The sequence below is a fragment of the Hemibagrus wyckioides genome, linkage group LG15 (genome assembly GCF_019097595.1).
Source record: "Hemibagrus wyckioides isolate EC202008001 linkage group LG15, SWU_Hwy_1.0, whole genome shotgun sequence".
NCBI lineage: Eukaryota > Metazoa > Chordata > Actinopteri > Siluriformes > Bagridae > Hemibagrus > Hemibagrus wyckioides.
Genome location: NC_080724.1, coordinates 7,425,075 through 7,448,200, shown reverse-complemented (window position 1 = coordinate 7,448,200; position 23,126 = coordinate 7,425,075). Strand labels below are relative to the sequence as shown.

Genomic DNA, 23,126 nt, shown 5'->3' with positions numbered 1-23,126 from the left:
ATTAAATGTTTGTTATTTGGTTTTGGGTATGTTAATGTGTGAAATTATATATTATAATTCAAACAGACTGTCTCTCAGTCGTGGAATGGAAACTTTCAGTCTCAAGAATATCAAAAACAGACAGAAGAAACCGTCACTGTCTGAAGACCCACCTCTACCATGACCAACTAAATACCCCTTAACTCCAAAAAATAAACATATACACTACCAGGCAAAAGTTTGGACACACCTTCTAATTCCATGGTCTTTCCTGATGTTTATTTCTTTCTACATTGTAAAACAATGCTGAAGGCGGCCGAAATACACAATAATGTCCTTTGAACAGTTGATATTCTGCTACTGATGCTCTGTAAATCCTTCATAACGGCTCTAATCTGAGGTGCTGTTAACTGGTGATTTCTGAGGCTGATAACTCTAAATGAACTTCTCCTCTGCAGCAGAGGTAAATTTTGGTCTTGCTTTACTGGGATGGTCTTCACGTGAGCCAGTTTCATCATGGTGCTTGATGGGTTTTGCAAATGCACTTGACAATACTGTTCTTGTAAGAACTATTCCAGAACACCTGACCTTCGTGTCTTAAAATAACAACTGACTGTTTTTTGTTGCCATTACATATGGATTATTTAAGTCCATGTGTGTTATTTCATAGTTTTGAAATCTCCAGTATTGTTCTAGAATGTAGAAAATAAATCCCTAAACAAAAAACATTGAATTAAAAGGTGTGTCCAAACTTTTGACTGGTAGTGTATATCTTCTCTTACACTGTGCACTTTGCTCCTTTAGTACTCAATTAAAAATCTTGTATGGTAGCACTACTTGTGTTGTCCTGTACTTTAAAAATTGCTTTGCTTGTAGTTCCTCATATGTACATCACTTTGGATAAGAGCATCTGCTAAGTGAATGCATGTAAATGTTAATTATATTGTATATCAAATGTACTAAATTGAAGCAGGGCCAAGGAAGCACGTGTTTCACTTTTGGGCAAGAGCCATGCTGAGCAAATACACCTTGTTTTCAATGGCTCACCTAGTGCATGAATATCCTTCATACATCCTGTTTAAGGACAGCCACACCTAAGGGAGAAAGAACGTCTTCTTAATATGGTGCTCTTAGAACAATCTGAAAAACTCTTGTTAGATTAGAAGACCTGTAGATCTGCGTGCACCATGTGCCAAAAGTTGTTCTGCATGTACTGTGCGTGTATTGATTAATGCATGACTTCTCTTGCAGGGTTGAAGTTCTCTTGAGTGAAGGACAAATGATATTCGAAAGTGCTATCACTGAGAAATAACACCATCGGTGGGCCGAGCTGCAAGCAGGAGTCAGGTTCTTATATTGCTGCCCAGTTTTGGGCCCAACCCATTTTTAGGGTAGGTATATGTGCACTCTGTAGCTATATGTGTGCTCTATTTGATGTAGTCACACATTACTGATGGTCACATTCTCAGAGCCTGGATTACTGTTCATTGGTTCGGGATAAAACTCCTGCCTTAGTGGGCAAAAAAAGCCAGACAAACATTAGGTAAGTGCATGCATCTTTTTCTTTTTTGTGAAACGTAAAGTAAAACTGTGAAAAGAAATAAATCACACGTAAAAAAAAATTAAATGTGAAAAGAAAAAAAAAATAATGATGCATGAAGAATCACATGTGAAAAGAAAAGACTTGTGTAAAGAATTGCATGTGGAAATAAATGAATCAAATTCTAAAATAATTTAGTTGCAATTGGCAATTTTTTCATATCTAAAATACAAAAATGAAACCAACAAAAATGTTCTTTGCATCAAAATAAAAATACTTATTCTACAAAAATGTGTGATTCTGAAATCAGAACACAAATATATTTATTTATTTATTTATTTATTTATTTCAGATTTTCTTTTTTTGCTAACACTGATATCAAGATGGGGAACAAGCAGTCTGTTACCATAACACAACAAAAGGTATCAAGCATTTATGTGCATTTATTAAAACATATATTCTGCATAGGAGCTGTTAAAAAATTGTTTTGTGCTGGACATTGTACCAATACGGCTTTGTATCGGCTGTTGATTGTAAAACGTAAAACCTCACCCTTTTAATGAGCAATGTTGTTATTGTTGTTGTTTCGTTAAGCAGGACACTTTTTAAGGCAAGCTACCTCCGACATGTATTTCTCCTTCCTTTTATTCTGGAATCTATAAAGGTTCATGTGTGCAAAAAAAAAAAAAAAAAAAAAAAAGCTCTGGTACTATATTAAAAAAATGTAGCTTATAATAACAGAATAAATAATTTACAGTGTATAAGTAAAGCTCAATAATTATTAATGATCTTGTGCATAGCTATTACATTTCCTCTAAAGGATTGATGAATAACTGTTAAAAAATTGCTGACTTAATAATTAAAAAAAAAAGCAGAGAGTCAGAAAACGTAAAATGTTTTAATAAAATCATATGATCTAAAATATAATTCATTATATAATGTTATTATATATATATATTTGTTTTTATTCCAGGCAGATCATAATGGCATACAAGGCAAAAAAGATGAACCAAATGGCCACATGATGTCTGGGTTGGATTTGACTGATGCTGGTACACACTTTATTGTTATTGTAGCCTGACAGTAATCTTATCTGTGTTGTGGCGTATCATTATTTCCCCCTCAACCTTAGACTGGTGTAAACAAGGTTACAAACAAATTCAAGTCCATACATGTGTTTTGGGATTTTTAAGTGGGCCATGATGATGTTGCTATATAAACTTTGGGCGTAGACTTTTGAGCTGTTTGAGTTTCTCTTGTGCATACAACATCTAGCTATGTAGGATTAGAATAAATAAGCTGCAAAGAGAACGACGGCTTGAGAAAATATTGATGTTATGGCAGAATCTGAGGCGGAATGCGAAGACTGCTTGGGTCAACTTTTTATTAGTCATTAGTGATGACTCAGACGCGTGCAGTTAGCTCACGGCAGTTATCTATATGGGAAAGCAGTGCAGTACAAGTCCACTAGGCTTTGTGTACATTTCATAGCGTTGGATAAGCACTTTGCAACTTCACGGTAACACCTTTGACAAAGCTGTCATTAGGGAGTGGTTATAGAATTCACAAACTAGAGCTGGCGTCTAAGCATAGAGCTCTACTTTACAAGAAAGGTAAATATAACCATGTCTGTAATGCTTTTGGTGCTTTCCGTGTTGGACCACGGCATGCAAATAAGACAGTAAATCATTAATTACTCTCGACATGTTTTTAAGCACTCAATCCTAAGTGCAAAACCGAGAGTGTGCACAAGATAGTGTGTTAATCTTTAGGTGTGCTCCAAAAACTAGTCAAATCATGCAATATTATACAATGAAGTAGACCAAGTATTAATAGTAAAACACAACACTTTTTTTCATTAGAGATACCTACACCTCTGCCCAAAAATCAATCAACCAATCATAATGCAGCACAATGAATAAAATCATACTTATACAGATTAATATTAACGTCACACATGAAAATGTGATCTTAGTGTATTTGAAATACCTGTTTTCTTGGCAGGTGCCAATAATTATGCTGTTGACCTTCATAACATGTGATTAATGAAACATCTGTAAATATATCTCACTTCTAGTAACCTGTGAGGCATCAGTGCAGCAGAACACTGAACCTCCTCTGCCTGTGAAGGTCACAATTAATGCCAAGTCAACACCAGTATCAGTAGAAGCTAATGGCACCCAAGCAAAAGCCCCGGCCGTGTCTGTAGAAGCAGCTGGTACCCAAGTCAGTGCTACAACTGAATCAACTGAGCAAAAAACTTCAACAGAGTCCAGTACACCAGGCAAAGATGCACCTAAACAACCGACCACTTCCAGCGTGTTCAATAAGATGTTCAAGAAGAAGACCGAGCCTGTTCCTCCTGCATCTGAGGAGAACCAGGCAGCTGAAGCACTGATCATTGCTGCAGTAGAGACCGAGAGGCAGAAGTCTGTATGTATATCACCCCATGAGTATTGTTAATATTTCACTTCTGTTCCTCCTAAATGTTGAAGAGTTAAAGAGCTTATATGAGATCGACTGCCTCCATTTGGTCCCTATTTATATAGAATTCATGTTTTAAATTGAGAAGCATTCTGATTACTGACAACTCTTTTCATTTTGTGATTTTCCACCAAACATTTCAAAGGATGCCATTTAAAAAATCTAAATAATAATAATATACAAATGTAGGTGTATTTCTAAGCTGTTGGAAGTATTTTTTTTCCTCTGGTACAAAAACCATTATTAATATTAATTAACTATTAATATTTTGCAACTTCTCCCAAATAGCATAATGTGTATTAATTAGTTACACTAATTAGTAACAACAGCGATGGTGTACTATTTAGTACAGTGCTTTGTATTTTCAAATGCTTATGTTTCCTAAATATTACAGAACTTGCCAGTGTCAGTAGACGCTAACGGTCCCCAAGCAAAAGCAGCTGTATCTGTAGAAGCAGCTGGTAACCAAGTCAGTGCTACAACTGAATCAACTGAGCAAAAAATGACAGCAGACTCCAGTACACCAGGCAAAGATGCACCTAAACAACCGACCACTTCCAGCGTGTTCAATAAGATGTTCAAGAAGAAGACCGAGCCTGTTCCTCCTGCATCTGAGGAGAACCAGGCAGCTGAAGCACTGATCATTGCTGCAGTAGAGACCGAGAGCCAGAAGTCTGTACGTATATCACCCCATGAGTATTGTAAATATTTCACTTCTGTTTCTCTTAAATGTTGAAGAGTTAAAGAGCTTATATAAGCTCTATGGGAGAAACAGCCTTCAATTTGTCCCTTTCTATAGAATTCATGTTTAATTTTATTTATTAAAATCAATTTTATATAGGATTCATGTTTTAAATTGAGAACTATTCTGACTACTGGCAACTCTTAATTTGGAGATTTTCCAACCAACATTCTGAAGAATGCCATATTTAAAGATTTATTTAATAATAATAATAATAATAATAATAATAATAATAATAATAATAATAATAATTACTTAAATGCTATTTTAAATGTACTTGCCATTGTAAAAAAAACAAAAAAACAAAATTAAGCATTTTTCTAAGCTATTAGATGTAAGATTTGAAATAAGATGCCCCAAACGGTATAATGCGTATTAATTAGTAACAACAGCAGTGGTGTACTATTTAGTACTTTGTATTTTCAAATGCTTATGTTTCCTAAATATTACAGAATTCGCCACTGTCAGTAGAAGCTAACGGTCTTCAAGCAAAAGCAGTCAGTGGTACAACTGAATCAACTAAGCAAAAAATTACAGCAGAGTCCAGTACACCAGCCAAAGATGCTCCTAAACAACCGAACACTCCCAGCATGTTCAATAAGATGTTCAAGAAGAAGACCGGGCCTGTTCCTCCTGCATCTGAGGTGAACACGGCAGCTGAAGCTCTGATCATCGCTGCAGTAGAGGCAGAGAGCCAGAAGTCTGTAAGTACATCATCTCATGTGTGTTTTAGATATTTCACTTCTGTTCCATGTAAGTTCATATGATTTATTTAGAATTAGTGAAGGTAGGATTTGGGGATTTTCCTCTCTGGTTGCAAAATTTCATTGAAAGCTATTTGCAGATGAATCATTTGTAACGTGCCCCAAATGGCACACTGTGTACTAAGTAGAAAGTCTAAATAGACACCATGTGCTATTTTGTACAGTGCAGTGCAGTTTTGCATGCAGCCTAAGGACGTCATTATAGGCTTACATTTCTCATTTCCCAATTCTTAAATATTAAAGGATTCTCAGCATTACAGAGACATTATAAAAATAACAATTTTAGTGAGCATGTCAGTTTGGCTGCCATTGTTACTGAGCACCAGATCATGAGTAAAGCCTATAAGTAAAGTCTTTTCAGCAAGAAAGAAAGAAATAAAACTTCATGGATGCATCTCAGTCAGCTCCATAGCTCCCTAGGCCATGGATCTGTATAAGGGTACACAAGTTCAGGCACTGGTAAGACCTCTGGCTCACTAAACTTTGGGACACTGATGACTCAATTCCCAGCAACATGACTGCATTCTTCATCTCTGGCATTTATCAGCAACAGGCAGGACCGGTATCTTTCTGACACAGCCACATTATTATTCAAGTTCATTATGAAAAATATTTTGTTCTGTTGCCTATCTTTGCATCTTTTCTAGCTAGTAGAACCTTTCCAACCATTAAATACTTTAAAGTCGTTAGACTCTAACAAACCAAACGTAAATGAAGTTAAAATGGTAATCATTTGAGAGCTACAACAAGCTACTTCCATTTATAGAAAAGTTGGCTGAGACATTTTTTTTGAGCTGAAGGGCTTCTGAAAATATGACATATTTTACACACACGACGACTCGCGTGAGATCTGGTGACTTCCGACTACTTGAGCAACAGTTGGCGACAAGATGTGGGCGTGTCCAGCGATGCAGATGAAAAAAGTTGCTTTTTGTGCAAATATGGAGCCAGTTTGTGACAAATATTTTGCAGTGAATATCAATGGGAGTGAAGTAGAGTGCACATGAACTGAGGAAAAGAGCAAACACTGCTTCTCCTTCATCTTGTATGATATGATGCATATATATATATATATATATATATATATATATATATATATATATATATATATATATATATACATATACTGGTGAATTTTATACACAAACGCCAAATCTCCTTAAAGAATGTTTCAAAATCATTTGTTGTCAGGTTGAATGCTAGTGAAAAACGTTAATACTATAGTAGGAATGCCTAGTGTAGTGAATGACAGCAGGATAAGGCTAATAAACAACAGCTTTATTGACAGTGTGACAATGTTTCTGAAATATCTGCTAGCATTATAACGCTCACCATACAAATTAATTAAATGCTAAAACCTGGCTTTTAAATGCAACAAACTGTCGTGATAAAAACCGAGCAGCAGATAGAGTGATAGGTATTAGTCCTTGATCTATTTTTAGATTTGAAGCTGCTGAACCATTACTTTATGGGAAAGGTAGTTATGTAGAAACTGAAAATGTTGTGAGTGAAATATATAGAGAGTATTCAAAATACAACTAAGGTGAAATCCAAGCTCAAGTAAAGTAGAGATACTTAAAACCAGGTGTAAGTAAAGTAGGTGCACTCTGTAACGCCATAACGCCCCACCTCTGTTTATTTATTTTTTTTTTAATTTTTTTTTATTTTTACAAATCATTTAATCATGAATTCATTTTTCATCAGGCTGCTCGGTGTGCACAGGGTTATAAGGGTACACTTTGTTTATTTATAAAATACTCTAATCCTTCCTAATGAGTCATTAAAACATCATTAATCAAACAGTTGAAAGCAGGAAATCAGGTTTTATGCTTATTAAATGAGGTTAATAATTTTTATATTTTTATTTTTATTTTTATTACGCTGCATTTTTTTGTAGACTGTAATAAAAACAAAATATCAAGACTAATAATAAATAAATAAATAAATAAATAAATAAATAAATAAATAATCAACACTTACCAGCTTTGATTATGGCTTTAGCTCCGCCCACTTGGCACAATAAAGTCATGCCATATATTCCTGTGGTTCTGTGTCATTATGATATAAATCCCTATTTCCTACAGAAACCTTACAAACCATACTAACTAGAGTGATAACATTAAACCACCATTTTCATTTTCAAAAAAATATATTTTTTCAAATATTCAGAACCAAAAATCACAGTTTCTAAAACCAGCATTCGTGAAATTTCACATGTTCATCCATATCTCTATTTAGACAGAAAGGTTTATTATTAAATGTTTATCCCAAAATGTTTATTACTATTGGCTTTACATTAAGTTTAATATTCATAAACATATTTTCTTGATTAAACAATAAACAACATTTGTGCAAAACATATCTGTCTTAAAGATACATAAAAAATCTACTAATGTAATTATATAGTACAGTATGTAAGAATAAACTGCAACAAAAGCAATAAAAGCATCTGCAAGGCATGATTGTATATTACTATATACAGCTGTTTCTAATGCAAGGTTTAACAGCTTCCAAATATGCTTCTTGTAGGCCAGACATGCTACACCAGAGGCCATGTAAAGTAATTGGGTAGTCTTATTTACTGGTTTGTTGATTCCTCATTTTAAAAGGACCCAGACACAGGATATAGAAGAAGGTGGTGCTGTATCTCTGCAATTGTCCCCTGACCCTGATTATGAAATTTCGTTAGCTGCAGAGAAGTTGACTCTGCCTCCTTTCAGTCTTCACCCATGTCTGAAGATATTACTCAAAACACTTCAGATGATGACGCTGAAATAATGCTGGAAGGTAAGGATCTGAAGAATGAGGCTGACTCTCCTGAATGCAATGAAGAGGAAACCTGGGTGATTAGTGAAGATCCGGAGTGTGCAGGTGATCCAGCAGAATACTCGCAGATGCTCTGTCAGTTAAAGTCTGTGTGAATTCAGACTGTGGGAGATTTTCCTATAATCCTGTCAGCGTGAATATACATTCTACGAGAAGATGCATTCAGATTACAATTGACGTTTGCTAAAAGCAGGGACAGTGAGACAGAAAGTGGAGATGAGGCTAGAGACACGGATGCCGCTGAGGTCAAACCGACAGCAGAGGATGAGCAGCTTAAATCTGAAATCCCAGACGATGACAATGTGTGGAGCGGCGTAAGTCTGACGTCATCGATAAACGCCTTTAGAAAAATGGAGATCTGTTGCATGGATGAACTCACTGCATGTAGCTGTAAATGAACTAACAAGTAATATTCTAATAAAACTAATCGTACATTACTCACTCGTGAAAATAATTTATTAGTATAGCTCCATGAGTTTACTGAAACTACAAGAAAAATCTCAGCTGAAGCGATACTTAAAAAAAAAATTGGAGTAAACCATTTCTATAGTAAGATGCTGTAAGGAATCCTCTTGATGGATATTAAATTATATATATTAAATTATATATATTAATCCTAGCTCAAGGGTTCGACAGCATTCTTTCACTGATAACAAATTAAGCTGAAGTTGAGATGAGCTTCCTTTGTGTTCTTTTGAGCAGAGCAGAACTGAGATCTTTTCAGAAGCCTAACAACGTACCATGAAGTCAAATAACTCCCTATATACTACTTACACTATACTATAACATTCATTTTGGACGTTGGACATGGAGTAAACGTTTGAATTGTATAAATTAAAATTAAGATCATATACAGTAGCAACACTGGCATGCATGGATCACATGGAACACAGGCCTTAAGTCCAGAACATTGCTGAATATCAATGAGTGAGGGGGAAAAAGCAGGCATTAATGAAAGGGTGATTGTTGCCACAGCCCCGAGTAGGCAGAGGCATGGCTGGAATTGTGCAGTGTTTCAATGCGCCGATTAACAGCTACTGCACATCAGCTGTAGGGCCGTAACGCATTTGCAAGGGCTAATTCTCTACATTTGTCTATAGGAGCCTACAGACATAAAGGCAAGTACACAGGCTGAGAAAGTGCCACAGGGTGAAGCTTCTAAACCCAGCACCACTGAGGTCACGCAAGACACCACCCAACCTGAGCAGAGCGGCATCGAGGAAAAGACAGTTATGAACTTTTTCAAAACTTTTGTAAGTACATTTTATTCTTATCTAATGCAGTTGTTTAATACTGTGGAGTGAGTGAAATGTTTAATGAGGAATATGACTGGGGAATGTCAGGAATTTATTATTGGACTATTTAAATATGATTTATTTCAATTGAGAACAGAAATGTTTTTAAATATGTACAGTTCATAATGGCTTCTAATTGGCTCATGCATCAAATCTACTGAATGTGATTAAAATTAAATAAGAGTAAATTCTTAACCTTCTCAAGGATGTTTAAATTCTTAGGGTTTGTAATTTCACAGGAATAAAACCAACAATTTTGTTGTGTTTTTATGTATGTCAGTATTCATTTTTATGTAGACGGTCATATTGCGTCACTGAAAAAAAAAAAGGATTTAAATGTAAGAATAATGAAGTAATGACTAAGTAATAAGTATATATCAGTACCCTGTACATTACACCCTCCATCAACTGCCTGCTGTGTTTCAGGAGATGCCCTGAAGTTGATCTCTTACAAGACGTAAACTATTCTCTGGCACTGTGCTAAATCAAGCCTTTGAACATGTCAGAATGTAGCAGCCTTTTGTTTTGCTGCATAATGTGTGCTCACAAGAGAGGTCTGTGTATTTGGAAGTAGTGATGGGCTGTGATAAAGCATGGGCAGGCCTACGCCATCTCTAGAGGACAATGGCTGACTCAATATGAGAGGCCATGTTCACTGTGAGCCCTGCCACGGAGCCCTTTGTGTGTTTGTTTGTGAGACTGTGTGACACTGCACTCTAAAAATACAGTTTTTTTAATAGACATGTATCTCAGTTGTATAGACCTTATACCACTATCCACTATCTAAGGCAAAGGAACATTAAGTAGTAAGGAATAAAATACTTCTGGATACTGTGACAGGAAATAATCAATGACAGAGGGGATGAAATTGATTAGTTTTCAATAACAGCATGTCCTGAAGGCTTTTATTTCTTTTCTACCACGTCAGTTTGCCAACCATTTGTAATTTATTATATTTATAGGTAGTTTTCTTATCAATTACATGAAAGCAGCTACTCCCTTTTTTTCCTCTCTTGAATATGACAAGGAAAAAAAAAATTAACTAGTCATGTTAATGAGAGACTAGAAATCACAACAAAGAGTTGACTCCCAAGACTCCTGTCCTTCCAGAACAATTTTTTGTCCATATTTTTATGTTTTATTTTGTATCTGTTCATTATTAGACTTAGATTAAGTGAAGGATCAAGTCCATGTGAATGACCTCATACTAAAAGAAAAATATTCACATGACCTGATCAACATCTTCTGACCAATCAGTTTTGAGAATTCAACATTGCTGTAGTCTAAAGCAGAATAAAATCCTCCACAGTCACCCAAATATTCTTTTTTTTACATTCAAAGGTGACTTCAACTAAAACGACAAAAGAAGCGACGGCTAGTCCCGATGTCTCAAAAGAACAGGTAAATAGCTTCTTATATCTCAAGTGCACCATTCGAGAAAGCTTTCAGATGATTTTCAATAGCACCTTGGCTGATTGTAATGCAAAGACTACTAAAATATTTTCATTTGAATGGTTTTTTTTTCTCTTTTCCGATCGTAACTGTGACAGCTTATTTCATTGTGTATCTGATTCTCATTTGCGTATTGTCCTTCACTGCTTAAAATATTGGCACTATTCATTTTCCTCACTTGCTTAGTCAGATCTCTGTTTCCTGCGGTTCAATTTATGGAAGGTAATACATCGTGATAGACTGCGACCCGAAGAAAGCCATTTTGGTTCTTGTTAGTGGTTTATGGTAATCCCCAGCTGACTGGTTAATCCTTTATTGGTTGGAAATGAAATGTGAAGTTTTATGACTGTTAGGCTGGAACTACTGTATGTGTTTGTCTTTTATCAATGACTCCTGCTGTGTCAGGGCCTTCTAGAGCTAGCAGCTGAATCAAAAGAAGAGCCTTCTGCAAACAATGCCTCCACATGCCTCACAGCGTGACATCCATCCAAAGCCCTGAAACAAAAAAGGCTAACAGAAACATGCTGTATATTGTTTGAGTCTGCGTACATTTCCAAACAAACAAACAAACAAACAAAACAAAACAAAACAAAAAAAAACAATTTCGGTTTTATGTGTCTCCTTTTTTTTCTCAACGTGCAGTCAAAGAAAGAAACTCCACCTGCTCCAGCTGCAAATGTAAGAGGCTCCTTCCGTAATACAATGTAAAACTTGGCACTGGGTTGAAAATTGTGCTCCAATTCTCCAAATGTTTGTCTCATAAGGTACAGGAAGCATCAAAGGTCCCCCCTCCTCCACCACCAGCACCACCCAAGATGGAGAGTAAAGCAGAGCCAGCTGTAAAGAAAGACGAGGCCCCACCCGTAGAAGTAAAAGCCACTGCGGCCAAAGAACAGGAAACCCAGAGCAAGACCAGAACTAAAGACAGTCCATTCAGCAAACTCTTCCGTACAAAGGTAAACATCTCCCTGCTATTTACAGAATATATTGATAACATTTAGCGCTAGACTATTTGTATTTTGGACTCCAGCATTGCACATTGTAACAGAATGATGTGAATTTGAGGCATTGCTAGGCAAGAAGGGGTCAAAAGGAGCCAGTGTGCCTGCCAAGACATCATCAGCGGTAAACAAGAGCAACACAGTTAACAGGACTTACCCATGCAGTGTTTTTTTCCATTACTTATACCACTGGGTTCGTTCAATTGCATCCTTTCACCTGCAAGTGTTTAGCGGCTGATCCTGAGAACAAAAATGGCTTATTATATCATATTATTATGACTATTAGCAAGATGTTGGCTTTCTACCTGGAATCGAAATGTAGATATTTGTTACTGCAGTATAATTTCTACAGGCTGTCAAGTTTCTATACAGTGTCATAACAATGTGACGTAAAAAAATATCACCCAGTAATGATGATGAATACACAGCTGAGCCCGAGCCATGGCAGTGACATCATTCTGACAGCAGCCATTACCTCATATCATCACTGTCGGCCAACTAAACCATGAGTTTTTATTCTCTCCATCTCATCTCGCTGAATAACGACGCCACGTTTATTGATACAGAGGCTTTGTGTTTCAAACAGCAAAGTTAGTGTTCTTGTGAGATTGAAGGAAAGGGTTTTGTAGTTTCGTGCCTAGTTAATCCAAATATCTGCTTGCCTACAGTCTGTGGTGATAGAGGAAGCAAAGCCAGTCGAGATACAGGTAAACAAGTTCAGCACTGTTTCACCATGATCAGCTGTTCACAAATTCTTGGGCTTCTTTTTGGGCTATGCTCTGAATATTGGTCTGTCTTCTATAAGAAACTGCAGCTGGCATCTTTAATTACTGGTTACATTTAAAGACTCTTTGTTTTTAAATGTAATTTTAAACTTCACTGCTTCCTCTTGCAATACGGCTGTTAATCTCACCCTCGTTGTTCCTCTTTTCTATCTCCTCTTATTCATTTCCTTTTTCGTAAGTCATATTCAAGCCTTCTTCTGCTCCCTATTTAAGGTAGATGCATCCAAGACCAGCACCCTTGAGGCCGGTGCCAAAGCGGAACCTCCACCAGCACCCAAGCCAGAAGAGAAGAAAGCAGACAAGAAACCCTCACCTTTTGCCAACTTGCTCAAACCAAAGGTAAATACACTTGGAGGCAAAACTCTTAAGTAAAGCTTATCAAGCATGTAATGTGAATGATTGCATGAAGTAAAAAATGACTTGTATGAATTTGAGGTACTGCTAGGCCAAGTGAGCTCTAAGATCCATGCAGCTGCATCGAGCGCCGCAGCCGGCATATCCCTCACTGCTGGAGGAGCGGTAAATTCACAGTGGCCATTTTTGTTCGTTAACACTGTCAGAACTAAAAAAAAAAAAAAAAAGAGTTGCTGTGGTCAGATTAACTCCTGATTCTGATTTTGTGGTTCTTAATTATTGTCAAATGCTTGATTTCAGCTCAAACATTAGAATAATTAAGTTGCATATGGATTCCTGCATTATAACACACACCCAGAACTACTTGCTTTACTTTTCTGACTTACCAAGAAATAACCTCGCCTTTGATGCAAAGCTATCTTGTGATAGCAGTGGCTTTTCCTTGATCTCAATAATTCCTTTTTGCTCTGAACTCTTGGTCTTTTAATGTTTTTAAAGCCTTTGCACTGTACGTAACATAAACCATGGAGTCTGTAAATTGTACACTAGGTACAATATGTCTGTTTTTTTTTTCAAGGCAACAGAGCCCAAGAAGGAAGCCTCTGCAACCGCCACTGCACCTGCAGAGGCTGCCCAAAGCACCAAGGCCAAAGAAGAGCCCAAACCAGCTGCTCCTGCTGCTCCTGCTGCAGCCTCTCCAGACAGCAAACCGGTGGGAAGTTCAGATAATTCTTCACCCAGCACTACCCGCAAACTAGAGAAGAGGAACTCCATCCAACTTTTCTTTAAAAACTTGGTAAAGTAAAAACAATCCAGAGTGAACACAAACCCAAGCAGTTGGTCACGTTAAAGTTTAGGTAGGAAGTCAGCCAATGCATAACCAGTTCATTTTGTTGGCTGTGTACGCCAGAAATGATAACACTTAATATTAAAAAGAAAAGTTAATAATGATGTAACAAGGATTTAGAATTCTGCTTCTTTTTTTGCAGTGTATATAAAAGGTTTGTCTCCAGCATTCTTTGACTAATTAAGAGCTTTGCAAATTGATCTGATAGGAAACGTTTGATTGAAGCATTTTACTTGTTCTAAACTAGAAGATTTAGGCCTAACGGAATTTCCTATAAAGGTTTTAAATTGTAAGGTTAAGCAATGACAGTGCAGACTTTACAGCCTTTTGTACAGTCTTAGAACAACGATAGTTTACTTAAGTAAGGAATAAAACATGACAGAGTTTGATGTTCGAGGAAAATAATCAACGACATGGTGGTATGACGCACCAATGTTGCTTCTTTTTCCAAAAGCAAAACACATTACACGGTGTTTTAGTTCTCATATACAACATATAGTATACAGTCACCATGTTTATTGAGTAAAGAATTATTCATCATCCTTTTTTATTTCATTTATTGTTCGTTCCTGTTCACTTATGTTATAGCAGCTATGAACAGTTCTCATTTCCTCAACATATTCTCTTTTACTGACATTAATGTTAAGTAAGATGTTACTACAGAAACAATAACATTAGAATGAGAGCATTATGGTTTCTGAATTGAACATTCAACAGTTCTGTGGTTGAGTTTAATATCATATTTCTACATGTTTAGCTTTATTGACTGAGTATATATGTCTGGTTGAGATGAGGGGGAAAAATTACATTACATAGCATTTTCTTTAAAAAAATGAGTCACTTCTGTTAAGTCACTTCTTATTAGTCTTGATTCATGTTGCTGTTCTGACCGCCAGTGACAAGCCCTAACCACTAGGTGACCTCATCTGGCAAATATAGAGTTGTAAGCTCACACACTATTGTTAATGCTCTTTTAAAAAAAAGGTCTGGACTCATCTACACATTGCTCCAGGAGAAGAACATTATTCATATTTTAGTGCAGAAAAGAAAAGTCCACATGTTGAGTGAATGTAAAGTTTTCTCATCTCTGTATTAAAGTCAGTGGTGAATACACAATTGCCTAGACAGTACACTAAAGGAAGTAAATATATCAGTCATAGTGCTCGCAGTGAGCTGCAGTGAGGACATGTTTGAGCTAGATGCATAAAGGAAGCTTATTTAAATAAGAATCCAGTTGTCAGACAGGTTGTGATCAGTTGTGCTCAAGGCTGTGAAACTTAGCAAAAAGCAAGTGTTAAAACTAACTCTCCATCTGCTTGTGCCTTTTGATTGTTTCTCAGGGTCAAAAACGCCACTCTGATGCCGGAGTGCAAACGGAGCCCGCGGCACCGGAGAAGGCCAAATAAAAGCCTTGCTTTGGTTGCGATGTCTACACAGAAAACACGCGTTGCTTGTACATAGGTATCCTTATCTGAATGTCCTGACCAGACACCAGGGATTAATTCCTGTTTAATCTCCACTACTGAGGTGAACTGAGAACTAAAGTATCATAAACATAGCCATTCCAATGATTCATTCCCATTGCCCAAGACTTGGGTTGACCTTAAACACTACAAACATCACAAAAGAAATGGTTTTAAAGGTTTGCACGATGTATGTTGAAATGCTATAGAAAGGCTTAAGGCTTTGCACGTTTTGCAAGATTTTTAAAGATGGAGGAGAGCTGAAAAAAGGATTATGCAACAGTATAATGACATGCTGTTCCTCTTAACAGCAAGAACATGACTCTACACTGTCACTCTTTAACTCCTCGATACGGTCTTTATCACATGCAGGATGTATTACAACCCCTGTCTTGTTTCCAGCTTCTGTATTTTCTGTTTGTTTGTTTTTTTGTTTTTTTTAATGGAACATCTGATTTTTTGCACAATACGTTTGTGCACAGTAATCATTCATACAGCTGTAAAAACAATCTGCAAAGACTTAGTCCATTAAGGCGTCTCATCGAAAACCTCCAGTGTCACTCACTTGTTGTTTCGTGGTAAAAGTACTTAAAATGTTAGCTCTTGATACATTCAGACCCATTGCCCATTATTTCTAGTATTTCCTAGTATTTCCTGCTAACGCATATTTTACTAACATGTTATCATGTCACACTATCGCATACAGGCTTAATTATTGAATAGGTTAGTTATTAGCTTTTCAAAACGGCCACTCCTTTGTTTTTTGTTCTTTTTTTTTTTGGGACTACTGAAAACATATGCTATGTATAACCAAGCCTTGACTAACTATATGGAATATATTGAAATAAGCACACTGTTCATATGGGGGAAAAAATCCATCTGGTTTCTCTTACTCTCTCATACTGAATTCTCACTAGCTTTAGGTGGATCCAGTTGAATTGCTTTCTGTGAAATGGTATAGAGTAGGAGAATTTCCGTCTGCTCTTGCTGCAAGAGAACCTGTCCCGATTTCACATGTTCGGAATTTTCATTTTATTCTGAATTTGAGACACATACTTTTTTTTTTTTTTTTGCTTGTAATCAACTAATGTCAAAAAAAAATGAAATCTTCTGTCTCTGTCATTGTAATTATGCAGTCTTTGTTAATAAAAATGTAAGGGTACAACAAGGCAAAGACATTTTTTCATGCATGTCTGAATTTTATTGATCCATACAAGTAAATATGTCAGATCAATACATTTTTCCAGTCACTCAGATCCCATGAAATAAAGCACTTTGATTAGGGCTAAAGAGGTATATTGTCAGTGTTATCTGTGGCAATGTAATAAAGGGAGGGAGGCCGTTGCAGGGGGGGGGTGGCAGTCAGCCTGGAGGCCCCCATGTCAGTGTTAATGTGTGTCACAGCCAGAACTGCCTCAGAGCCCTCAGTCTGATAGAGAGAGAAAAGGAGGGAGAGAGGAAGGGAGAGGCTAAAAGCATCAGATTTCAAGACCCTAGGGTTCCCAAGCCACTTTATGAATAATGGAACCTGTTATATTTCCAAATTAGGAATTTCCAAAGTAGGAATTCCAAACAAAAGTGGTTGACTAGAGCACAATCGTAGGAACTCAATTATGACTTATGGTTGCTATGAATCACATGAATTTCAGGATAATATGAATAAGAGGAATTGCTACATTTTCCTGGCAGGAATTTAACAACCAATTAGTTGTGAATACAAATCGAGTGTATATCAAGCTACAACAAACATATGAGGACAAAAAATGTGTGTTGGCAATTTTCTCTTTGTCTTACTCAGTTAGCTCAAATTTAGTCATAAAGTGATTGAAAGATACTAATATGAAATCTGCTGCAAATACCTATTCCTCATACACTCTGTTCTACAACATGGTGTCTGACAGCCTTAGACTCTCAAACCACATCCTGTTGAGTTTAACTTCATTTAACCACAGTTATTTGCAATGAATTGTGTTTTCGGTATACATTCTAACTCTTTTAGTATAGTTTGACTTTTTAAAAATTTCTTTTTTTTTTTTTTTTGTTTTCCTTTTTTGGACCAGTGAAATTGTCTATAATGCCAAAGGGCACATCCATCAAGAACAGTCAGCATATGTCGCCAAGCTGAGTGCTCATCCTAAGCCAGTATGCACAATGACCGGCAAAGTGAGATGGTCTGGCCTTTTTAGCTCAGCAACATTTACCCCCACTTGTCGTGTCACAGTGCATCCAACAGCAACGTTTCCATTTCAAAAGCTGCCTGTTTGGGCTTGAGCTGCAACTTCAGGGATAGATTTGCAGAACAAAGGATTGCTTGGCCCCTAACCTGTCGCATTTGTTCTCAGGGTTCATTCTGCCTGTGCTTATTACTAATTTCTCTGACCTTTTTTTTTCTTCTTTTCTCTTAAATATCATCTCTGCAGAAAGAAGTGGAAATTACACTTGATATGAAAAACAAAAATAGAAACCTTCAATTACATTAAATAAAGTTTAAACAACTAATATAAGTTCATTCATTTGTCAGGAGTTGAGTTCAGTGTAATTATAGCTCTCAGTCAATGCAATTCAATAGTATATATCTTTGTTTTGAGACCCAAATTGCTATGGTGAGTAACGTGAGTTCTTTAGAACTGTTCAGGCTTTAAGTAACCTTGTGATTTTAGTCATACTAATCATTTCGCTTCTCCCTCTTTGTTTATTAAAGTTCTCTATTTGTAGGAAAATAGATTTACTTATTAAACTGTCTGGTTTGTTTCTGGATCTGCTTTTTATGGAGCCAATACTTAAAGATAATAATAATAATAATAATAATAATAATAATAATAATAATAATAATAATAATAATAATAATAATAATAATAATAATGTATTATTATTATTATTATTATTATTATTATTATTTAGCAGACATTCCATTCCTAACAGCCTATGGCGAGTGTCACAGTGTGAACAATGAAGTCAGCTGCTCCTGACACATCAAGACAAAACCAGACTTCACACACACACACACACACACACATACACACACACACACACAGGCAGCCATTACACACAAGCTAGGTGCTGAATATACACTCACACTACAAAGTTTCAGTAATGCAGTGTTAAAATGCTAAATGTGAAGTTGAATGATTGAATAGAATAGAATAGAATAGAATAGAATAGAATAGAATAGAATAGAATAGAATAGAATAGAATAGAATAGAAAGATCAGTGTTAAGCTTTTATATAGCAAGTTACAATAAAGTGTTTATATTACATATTCACAGACAAACTGTGTACAAAAGTAATACTTCGTGTAAACGGACAGCATAAACGGACTACATACACATGTACAGGATAGGGTAGAATAATTTATTCATTCATAAGTATAGCTATTTTCACATACAATAGATCACTAAGTTTTTATTACATCTGAAGTATTAACAAATGCATTCTCTGATCTTCCTTTTTATGTTTTTTTTTTTTTTAATCTAATCAATCTGAAGAAATAAGAACACATTCTGTTCTGTGCTTTTGTTACCTACCTATTCGAGCAGCCATTCAGGCTGATTTAATCCCCGAGGGAATCCAGCCCCTCCCCTGTGGCCCAACTGTGACAACTTCACACTCGCTGAAAAGGACAATTCTGCTGTGCTGTCATGCTACAGTCGCATTAAAACATGTAAAATGTCACAATCACTTCTTGAACACTTTGGCTTTCACTGGATGATTCTGCTTTAAAACAGATATGGATCAGGTGACTGCTATGACAAAGACATTTTAGCTAATGTAATCACCAGATTGAACAAACAAGCCATTCTTGTTGCTCACTTGTTTATCATGACCTCTTCAATAAACGCTAGTTTTAGTGCTAGGAGTACTCCAAATGTATGCTATACTTATAGGTAGCTGCAAAACATAACATTCTTTAATGGACTTGATAAGCATTTTGGCTGATTACAAACACTCTATATATCTAAGTTTGATATAGCACATCTTAGACTTTTTACAGTTACATGTTGTTGTTTTTTTTTTACATCTACACATATCTTTTTCAGGCAGCTTCATCCCCCCCCACCAGAGATAATAACCCCATTCCAGATTACTAGCTGCTCACAGAGCTTTTGTGGTGCCACAACAATAGCAAATGAGCAGGAGGCCTCGGCATGTCACATGTGGTGCCTTTGATTACCATTCTAGACTTGTTTGTATGACAGAAACTCAGGAAGAAGCAAGAATTCTCCAAAGGTAAATGGGATCCATACATTATTTGAAACGGGTCCTATGTTCACATAATACAAAACAATCCCTGCAGCCAAAAAGTGGCTAATAATAGCAAGTAACAGGTTTTGCACTCTTGGAACTTTTCCAGTTGTACTGAAAACATATTTCTTATCTTATTTTATCAGAAAAGTATCACTGAATCATGAAAAGGCTTGTTTAAGCTTGTTTGTTAATATACATATTTAAATAAGAAAAAATTCAAGGTAAAGAACATATTATGAAAATTGTAATTGTGTGTATCTATATATAAATCATTGACATGCTGAAACACCATTACCACACCTTTATGATGCAATGCCATAAAGCAAGAAACTTTTGGAATTATATCTTAAGTTTAGGAAGAGTCCTATATGTAGTATACCAGGCATTTAATGGATTTTGAATTGTCTTTAACGAGCTTAAGCAAATAAACTTATGCTTGAGAGCTCGAGTTTTGCTCTCATTAAACTAGGCACAAGGCAGTGGCATGGGAGGCGTTCAGCTCATCGAAGGTGTTTGGGCAAATGCTGACTAACATGGCCTGATGTGGATTTGTTCAACTTATCTCCTCCCCAGCAGCTGCGGCCATTGCTTAAGGGCTCCCTCTTTCTTCTGAGAAAAGACAGTAGCGAACCATGAACTCTTAAAAAATAAAAAAAAAAAAACCTAGCAACAACACAGCGTTTACTCAGATTGCACATTCTTCAATAGAATTACTGTAGCAAGCAATGAATGGCAGGTTTTGATTTGGTAACAGACATTTCTATTACTCATCAAAGAGACTAAGAGACTATATAACCCAGCATAAAGGGGTATTTGTAGTGTCAGTAAGATGTTAAGACAAAGTAAATCCTTTGGTGTACACACTTCCTCTTTCTTTTAAGTTAATTATATTCACTAGTGCACTTATTGTCATCTGCTATCTCATTACATTACGACTGTACCATAATGCCTCTCCTCTGTATTTTATTTGGTATTGAAAAAGTACAGCTGAATTGTTAAATAGAAGATTTACATTATTATTATTATTATTTTTAGTTCGTAGCCATCTGTTAATTTCTTTCATGCTGCTTTCCTCATATAAAGGAAGCACCTGTGTAAAAAAGAGAAACTGTTATATTACTAAAGATATAAAGGATAAAGAACATCCATTCACTTCTTTTCAAGCTGATTTCTTCATGTAAAAGAAGCACCAGTGTTGTAACGGACAAAACATTATACTGCTGAAGATATAATAGATGAATATAAAGGACATCTTCTGCAAATACTTTATATAGATAATTGATACAAATAATAAAAGTTGTAGAGTTTTGTATGTTTTGAGGAAGTGGAAGGAAATGAGAAAACCTTGAGGACAAGGGGAGAACATGCACAGAGTCTCCACACAGACAGTAACCCGAGCTCAGGACCAAACTGGGGAATCTGGAGCTGTGAGGCACAACGCTACCCACTGTGCCACCGTGCTGATGGGCAGATGCTTATTATTAGATATTGACACTACGCGTTGAAGATATCAATGAAGATATAGTTGACACAGATCAAGCACAGCTTTGAATACTTTAGTCAATATACCTTCCATACAAATAATAAAAGTTCTATAAGTATATAGCAAGAAAAGCTAGAAGAAACTTCTAGATGAGACATTTCATTGTTTGTAGTTTCTGTATTTTTTTCCATGCTGTTTTGCTCATGTAAAGGAAGTGACATGCTGCAGTAAATGAAAGGCTTCTTTCACCAAATATATGAAGGTTAAAGTTTAAGTTTAGCTGCCATGTTTACATATAGAATATAAAAACACACAAGAAGCGACAAATGAATAATCAACAGCTAGCATCAGCTAGTTAGTGGACCTCAGGGTAAGACAAAAAATATAAATCTCATTTTAATGGCTGTGAGCTGTCCTTAAAGAACAATAGTCAAATGAAGAAGGTCCTTAGGGAGATTCCAAAAACTCTTCATCCCGTACTCCGTGGGGGTGGAAGTATGGGGGAAGGGGGTGTGCACGTTCATTCACATGCATATAATATTAAGGAGGCAATGCAAGGTGATACGGGCCACAGATTGTCAGGTCAACTCTTTTTTTTTCTTCTCCCCCAACAAATTCAACATCACACCATTGTGTTACATGTTAAAGGACAGCATAGTTTGTAGGTCAAGTTGTACCTCTGTAGTGTAAACTGCAAACCACAGCCTACTACAGAGGGGGTTGGGGGTTATGGGTAAAATCAATATTGCCTGTGCTTTTTTTGTTCTCAGTGCTCAGTGGTGCAATAGTAGTCAAAAGTTTTAGGTCTTTTGCCTGCAGGTTCTACTCTGGATTCATTACAGTGTTTTGTATCTATCCTTGAGATGAAGTATACACAGAGATTACATACAACATCCAAACACAAAGACACATTCTGTATGTGAAACTGGATACAGCCTGTATAAGGCAGTTTTCTGTAATAAAAATAAACATCACAGTTATGTGAACAGGTATTAGTTGTACAAGAAAAATCCTTACTAATTCTCTCTCTGTAATGCACAAAATGGTACAGAGTATAGTCATTATAAAAGCTGAAACTAGCTGTACTAGGTTAACATTCAAGTAATGTCATCTCCGTTTATCATTTCAAGAATGATCTTATAAATCACAAAGAAACCTATAGCACAGGCTTGCATAGGTTGACTTAGGGCTGTTATTACCTCAGTGTTTCCCCCCTCCCCCAACCCCACATGGTGTGTGTGTGTGTGTGTAGAATTAGTGCACGAGACATGTTAGTCCCTGCTCTCGCTAACAACTGTTTCCTGCTGTTTTGCCACTTTTTTTTTCAAAGAGATTTCGACACCAAGTTTATCATACATTCCATGAAAGGATTAAAATCGAATGTATAGAATAGTCAAATAGTCGAAATACTGTCAATTTCATTAGGATCCGAGGCATACTGCACTTCTAAAATCCTCACAGGATATGGTGTGGTTACATTCACAATCACAGAGCACAAGAGCAACACGAAGAACTTGTGGAACTATTTGTGTTGCTCACAGCACTATGAAATACAAAGGTATATGTTACGCCTGCGTTTCTGTCCGCGTAGTGCAGAAGGAAAACGTGAAAATCTGTCAGCACCAGCTTCCTCTTATTCTTCAGATGGACTAAATTAGTATTGGTTGATATCCGTGATGTGATCAGTTGGGCGCTGATATATCTGCACTGCTATATGAATACAACAAAATATCATATAAAGATGATCGAGGTGATATAGTATGGCATCTTTGCCAAAATAGGTTTGATGAAGAATAGTTTCAGGAACACGTGACTTTAGGTGCCCTCTATCTGAGCGCGCCGCCGGCGTGACGTCTATGGACTCGG

At 36.4% G+C, this 23,126-nt stretch overlaps 1 protein-coding gene across 8 annotated transcripts; it reads left to right on the top strand.

Annotated features, from left to right (window-relative positions):
* The first annotated feature begins 1,381 nt into the window (after positions 1–1,381).
* bcas1 (brain enriched myelin associated protein 1) lies at positions 1,382–16,726 on the top strand. 8 transcript variants are annotated; one of them, XM_058410672.1, is made up of 16 exons: positions 1,383–1,522; positions 1,872–1,941; positions 2,493–2,571; positions 3,597–3,952; positions 4,398–4,679; positions 5,198–5,449; positions 9,436–9,588; positions 10,972–11,031; positions 11,725–11,760; positions 11,847–12,038; positions 12,148–12,207; positions 12,752–12,790; positions 13,082–13,207; positions 13,304–13,387; positions 13,800–14,018; positions 15,410–16,726. In XM_058410672.1, exons 2-16 carry the CDS (start codon positions 1,903–1,905, stop codon positions 15,473–15,475), a joined length of 2,043 nt encoding a protein of 680 aa, XP_058266655.1. In that variant the 5' UTR covers positions 1,383–1,522; positions 1,872–1,902; the 3' UTR covers positions 15,476–16,726. The 8 variants fall into 8 exon arrangements, with proteins under 8 accessions (XP_058266656.1, XP_058266659.1, XP_058266655.1 ...); XM_058410673.1 differs by lacking the exon at positions 11,725–11,760 and having other exon boundaries at positions 1,382–1,522; XM_058410676.1 differs by lacking the exon at positions 13,304–13,387 and having other exon boundaries at positions 1,382–1,522.
* Positions 16,727–23,126: the final 6,400 nt, after the last annotated feature.